General features: G+C 59.1%; 1 protein-coding gene across 1 annotated transcript; it reads left to right on the top strand.

Annotated features, from left to right (window-relative positions):
• The first annotated feature begins 2,616 nt into the window (after positions 1-2,616).
• TNFSF9 (TNF superfamily member 9) lies at positions 2,617-5,808 on the top strand. The gene is made up of 3 exons (XM_055344107.1): positions 2,617-2,871; positions 3,364-3,394; positions 4,371-5,808. The coding sequence occupies exons 1-3, from the start codon at positions 2,617-2,619 to the stop codon at positions 4,865-4,867; spliced, it is 783 nt and encodes a 260-aa protein (XP_055200082.1). The 3' UTR covers positions 4,868-5,808.
• The last annotated feature ends 291 nt before the right edge of the window (positions 5,809-6,099 follow it).

The raw sequence follows: 6,099 nt of genomic DNA, 5'->3' as shown, positions 1-6,099 counted from the left end.
AGGCTGGCCGTTTCCTGGGCACTGGCAGAAGGGACACAGGGCAGATGGAGATGGCACTCTTTAGGAGATCACAGCCTCCTGGGCAAAACAAGCAAGGAAACAAACCAACCAGGATACTCCAGATGGTGGATATGCTACTAAGGAAATCCCCACGGGGTGATATAACCATATAACCGGACCCAGGGCAGGACATTTGCATTCGGGTCCTCGGAGAAAGGCACCCTCAGCGGAGGCAATCCCTGGCTGCTGTCGGGGGAGAGCTTCGTAATAAACAGGCTGTGGTCCAAGGTCCTGTGAGCTTCTTGGAGGGGCGATGCCATCGGGAGAGGACCTTTTGGCCTCAGTATTGGTAAATCTGTCTTCCTGATTGGTCAGATTCCCAGGGTTCTTTTACTGTCCCATCTCCCCAGTCCTGGGTGCTGAGTGGGGGCGAGGGCTGAGGTGGGGAAATTTCAGCTCCTGCGTTCACGGTCACAGGTTTGTTTACCACTCTGGTTTCCGGCCTGATTCTTCTGCCCTCAGCTGTCCTTTCTGCTCTCTGGGGGGTGGGGGGGGCAGTGGGGGGGGGTGGAGGGAAGCAACAATAGAAACAGGCTGTCTTTCTGCCCTGCTGGGGAGAAAAGCTGGTGTCTCTTTTGGGAATCTACTTGTGGCAAACTCCTCGATTTTAGCTGCCACCCACCACACTCTCTTTTCGAGTCGGCAGTGGGTGACCCACTGCCGAGCAGCCTTGGGGGCTGGTGAGGGTGGAATTCCGCTACGGAGATTATATCTGGCTTCCCACCGGGCTGGCTAACAATTTTGGTTTAGTTTTCAAAACAATCGCTTAGCTGTCATGGGAGTGAGGTTTCAGGAAAGAGTGATGCAAGTAGAGCCAGGTGCTTGGCTCATCCTCTCTGCCCAGAGTGACGTGGGAACCGAAAGTGCCGCAGAACATTCCAGCCAGAGGGACGGCAGGTGCGAAGGAAAGACCCTGGTACAATGCGGTGGCATCTCTAACTTAGGCGAGCACCAGAGTCATCTGGAGGGCTCATCCACACACTGAGTCCTGGGCTTCTGCTCCCAGAGTGTCAATAGGCCTAGTTTGTGGTGCTAAAATTTGCATAACTAACGAATCCCCAGGTGCTGCTGCTACCACTTGTTAGCTGGTTCTGCGTCACATCTTATGAACCGCTCAGATACCGGAAGCTTTTAGCACCTGTGCACCAACACCAGCCAGCATCACCACTCTTTTCTTACCCTAATTCCCCAAGGAGGCCCAATACAACAAAATAGAAAGCAAGGGAGCCATCCCGTACCTTTATCGGTGAACCCAAATCCCCCCTGCATTTCCCCGAGGCTGTTGCAGCCCTGCGATCCCTTGCTCGCTGGCCGGGGGCAAGGGAGCCCTGGAGAGGGTTGAAGAGCCAGTGTCCACCCGGCGGGTCCCAGCAGAGCAGGGCTACTTGAGGAGGCCAGGGCTTTTCCAGGGCCGCCCATCTCTCAATACATGATCGCTTCCTCTTTTGGATCCGAGTTTTCGCCCCTGCTCTGCGCCTCCTCCCACCCCGCCTCCACCAGCAGAGAGTGAACGGGAAATTTGAGTTTCCTCTGCTTTAGCCAAGACTGTCTCTTCCCTACAAGGGGGATTTCTTTACCTGGACTCTCCAGCCTTCTGCTTGTGGGGTCCAGAAGGGGCCCCTGACGGGAAGCGTCCAGATGGGTGGGTGGAGGCAAGCCTGGGAAGACCCCAGGGCTCCTGGGGAAGGTGATGGAAGGTGGGGGGAGGGCTGAGCCTGCCACTCAGGGTTCCACTGGGGGGCTTATGCTCTAGGGAAGGGGGCTGAGGCCTGGCTGTTCCTTGCCCCTTCTGCAGATATGCTGGATTTAGGGGAGTGCTGGGGGAGCCCTAGTGCGGGGTTGGGGAGGGCGGCTAGAGTGGCAAGAAGGAAGGGAAAGAGAGGGAGACTAAGAAACTAAATCAGAGTCTCAGACATAGAGAGACAGGGAGAGATACAGAGAGACAGAGACAGACGCACAGAAATACCGAGGCTGAGGGGCACCTGGGTGGCTCAGTGGTTGAGCATCTGCCTTCGGCTCAGGGCGTGATCCAGGGTCCTGGGATTGAGTCGCCCATCGGGGCCCCCGCAGGGCGCCTGCTTCTCCCTCTGCCTCTGCCTCTGCCTCTCTCTGTGTCTCTCATGAATACGTAAATAAAACCTCAAAGAAAAAAAAGTAATACCAAGGCCAAGAGATGGCAAGGTTCTCTGAGACCTCCTCCAGCGACAGTCCACAGAGTCGGGGTACAGATTAAGAGCGAGAAGGGCCCAGAGACCAGAGGCCAAGCGGAGTTACACAGGGACCCCCGGGGCGACGGGGGCGGAGAGACATAACCCAGGAGACACCGGAGGGACAGGGCTAGGGACAAAGAGGAAACGGCGGGGCGGGCGGAGCAGGGCGCCCAGGGAGGTGGAAAGTGGAGAGATTCAGAGAAGAGAAAGTTAGGGAAACTTCAAGCGGAAGGCGGAGAGGGCCGGGCGCCGGGATCCCCACGCGCTCCGCCCCGGAAAACGCGGCTTCCGGAGCTGCTATAAAGCGCGGGGCCCCGGGCCGGGCTGCAGCCGCCCGCCGCCGGCCATGCGCCCCCGCAGCGACGCCGCCCCGGACCCCGAGGCCCCGCGGCCGCCCGCGCCCCCCGGCCGCGCCTGCAGCCCGCTGCCCTGGGCGCTGAGCGCCGCGATGCTGCTGCTCGCCGGCACCTGCGCCGCCTGCGCGCTCCGCGCCTGGGTGGTCCCCGGGCCCCGGCTCCCCGCGCTCCCCGCGCTCCCCGCGCTCCCCGAGCTCCCCGCGCCCCTGCCGGACGCCGGCGCCCGCCTCCCCGACTCCCCGCAGGTGAGAGGCGCCCGGAGCCCCTTCTCCCCCTCGAGAGCACCCCTTCTTTATTGAGGGCCTCGGGGCGGGGGGCACCCCCGCGAGACTCCCCTCCGCATCCCGGGCCCCGCAGCGTATCCCTCTCTCCGTCGCGGACGCCGGCGCCTCTTCTTTATCCCCGAGCCGCGGCGGGAGCTCGCGGTTCTTTGCTAACTGCCGGAGATCGTCGCTTTGGCCCCGGGCTCCCGGGGTCTCCCCCTCTCCCTCCCGAGGGCGCCTGGAGGGAACCTCCCCTCTTTCGTCTGCGGAATCACGAGGTTCCGTCCTTGTTCCGGCCCCAGGGTTGGGGCAGGGCGAGCCACCGGCGTGGGCAGTGCGTGTACGCTTGTGCCTTCATTGGAGCGCGGGGGAGGGCTCAAGGCCTGCGCAGACCCCGGGGACCCCCACTTTCCGGGGGGCTGCGGCGACGCGACGGGGGCCTCCATCCACTTTCCGCCTGTCCTCTCTCCGCAGGCCGTGTTCGCGCAGCTGGTGGCCCGAGATGGTGAGTGTCCCGCGGTCACTCCGCCTGGGCGCACGCGGCGGGGGTGGCGGGGGTGGCGGGGTGGCAACAGGCGGAGGAGCCCCGGGACAGGGAGGCCTCGGCGCCCTCCATCTCGTCCTCTTCCGTTCCTCCCTAAAAGCTGTCCCCTCGCCTCTTTAAGCCCGCTCTGTCTTGCTGGCCTTCCCATGACCCTCTCAGGGTGTCAGCTTTTCCTCCTCTGACCCCCAAATATACGTGTCTCAGGCTCCCCACCTCCACCGACCTGGGGCTTGATCCCACAGATCCCACCTGCCCCTGTCTCTCCCGCTGGGCTCTGGGAGGTGCGGGGGCCCTCCTGCCACCCCCGTTGCCCCGGTTTTGGAGACCCCCTGCTAACTCCTTTCCTCTTCCAGACTCCTCCTCCCCACCCCTGCCCCTCTGTCTTCTCCCCCTTCCTGAGACTCTCTTTCCTCCTTCTGTGTCCCCTCTGGGCTCCCTCTGGGCTTTGCCACCTCCCCCAGTCCCCTCGCCTCTCTCGCCAGGCACCTTCCTTCCCTCCCTCCTGAGCTCTCCCCAGTCTGACTGCCCCTCCCATCTTTGGCATTGTACCCCCTCCCAGTGCTTCCTTCTACTTTCCCCACCCTGGCTCCCCACACCCTCCTCCCCCCCCTTACCCCTCTACCCTGCACACACCCTACCCCCTCAACTCTGAACCCCCCACCCCCTACCCCTCCACTTCCACCTCCACCCCACCCCTACCCCTGAACCCTCCACCCCCTAACCCCCCTACCCCTCCACCCCCACGCCCACCCCTTTGCAGTTTCTCCTCTGTGGAAGTCCTGTCCTCCCTCCTTCCCTTGCATCGCCAACCTCACCTCCCTCTTCCTTCTGAGACCTCTGTCCCTCTCCAGCTCAGAGCCCCAGCACCCCTCCCCTGGGCTGCACCTCCGCTCCACAGCCCAGCTCAAGGAACCTCCCTCTCTTCTTCCTCCCTCAGTACAGCTGAAGGAAGGACCCCTGCGCTGGTACAGTGACCCGGGCCTGGCAGGTGTATTCCTGGGGCCGGGCCTGAGTTACGACCAGCGCACTCAGGAGCTGATGGTGGCGGAACCCGGGCTCTACTATGTTTTCTTGCACCTGAAGCTGCAGCGGGTAATGTCCAGCACGGGCTCCGGCTCTGTCTCTGCTGCCCTGCACCTGCAGCCACTTGGCACCGAGGCTGCAGCCCTGGACCTGACCTTGGACCTGCCTCCATCATCCTCGGAGGCTCGTGACTCAGCAGCTGGTTTCCGGGGCAGCCTGCTGCACCTGGACGCAGGCCAGCGCCTCCGTGTTCACTTGCGAGCTGAGGCAGGGGCCCACCCTGCCTGGCAGCTGGCACAAGGTGCCACGATCTTGGGCCTCTTCAGAGTGGCCACCAAAGTCCCCACTGGACTCCCCTCGTCATGGCCCATGGACACGGGGCCTGGGTCCCCGCCCCTGGATGGAGAATGAATGCTGCCTTCTTTTATTGGGGCTCTTGGTGATGCCTCGCTACTCTACCTCACCTGGCTTGGCAGGGGTCCCCGCTGCTGATCCCCTCCTCGAGGACTCTCCAAGTCGCTCTCCCATTCCTGCCCCCAGTTGAACTTTGGGTATTTATTCTGAGCCTGAGCTCAACAGTGTACTTTATATTAATCCATTCAATGTATATTTATTGAACATCTGCTGTATGTAAGGCCCGCTACAGGGCTGGAGAAACATAAGCAAACAAAACAGATTAAAAAAATATCTTTATTTATGTTAATATGTGAGAAATAAAGACTCATCCCCAGACCTGTTATGGCATTCAAGGCGCTAGTCTTCAGGGGTCTGTGTGACTATGCTGTGTGAGCATCATTCATGAAAGTTGTTTTGAGCATCTCCTGTGTGTCAGGCACTGTTTTAGGTGTTGAAGACACAGCTGTGAACAAGACAGGTAGCGCAGCGTTTTGCCAAGCTGGCAGTCAGGTATGCCTGCTTGACACTAGGACTATGATTGTGCGTGACCCTGTGTGACCGGACCTCATGGGAGACTGTGAGATGGTGTGTGGTACTGGATTATACGATACTTAGAAACTTCCTGATTTCAAAGTATTGAGCCTCTGCTGTATGCCAGACAGCGTGAGTTATCTTATTTGAGACCTAACTACCCTATGCTTCAGGGACTTCATTCCCATTTTGTTCTTCTCTATGCTGGTGACGACCTATTTGTATCTGCGTGGCGGAAGTACTGTGTAACGCCGTTCTGCAGGACCTTGCTTGCCAACTCTGTTCAGTGACCTCATGCTGGGAACTTAAAATCGGCCGGGGCCATCTGCAAATGTTCCAGGTTGACTTCATGTATTGTGTGTAGATCATTTATTTAAGACAGTGATGGAGAAATTGTGGATTAAACATGGAGATTAAACTTGAAAGTGTGTCTTGTCTTGAGCTGTTATGTTGTGAATAGCACAGGAGAAATTGAGGAAGTATTTGTCTTGTGCTTTCAGACCGTTATCTGATTAGCAAAGAAGTTGCTCAACATGACTGACAAGCAAGTGAAGTGAGGACATCTATGTTGTTCCAGGTCCTTTAGCCTTTGAAGGAATAGACCAACCTATACTCACTTGTCACTGCGAGCCACAGGTGGCTATGGGTACAAGCGTAGGGAAAATCAAAGATGGCATTATATAAAAATTGACTATGGAATTTGCAATGGAGAGTAT

Source organism: Nyctereutes procyonoides, unplaced genomic scaffold (assembly GCF_905146905.1).
Source record: "Nyctereutes procyonoides isolate TBG_1078 unplaced genomic scaffold, NYPRO_anot_genome, whole genome shotgun sequence".
NCBI classification, from domain to species: domain Eukaryota; kingdom Metazoa; phylum Chordata; class Mammalia; order Carnivora; family Canidae; genus Nyctereutes; species Nyctereutes procyonoides.
This window is presented reverse-complemented; position numbering and strand designations above follow the sequence as displayed.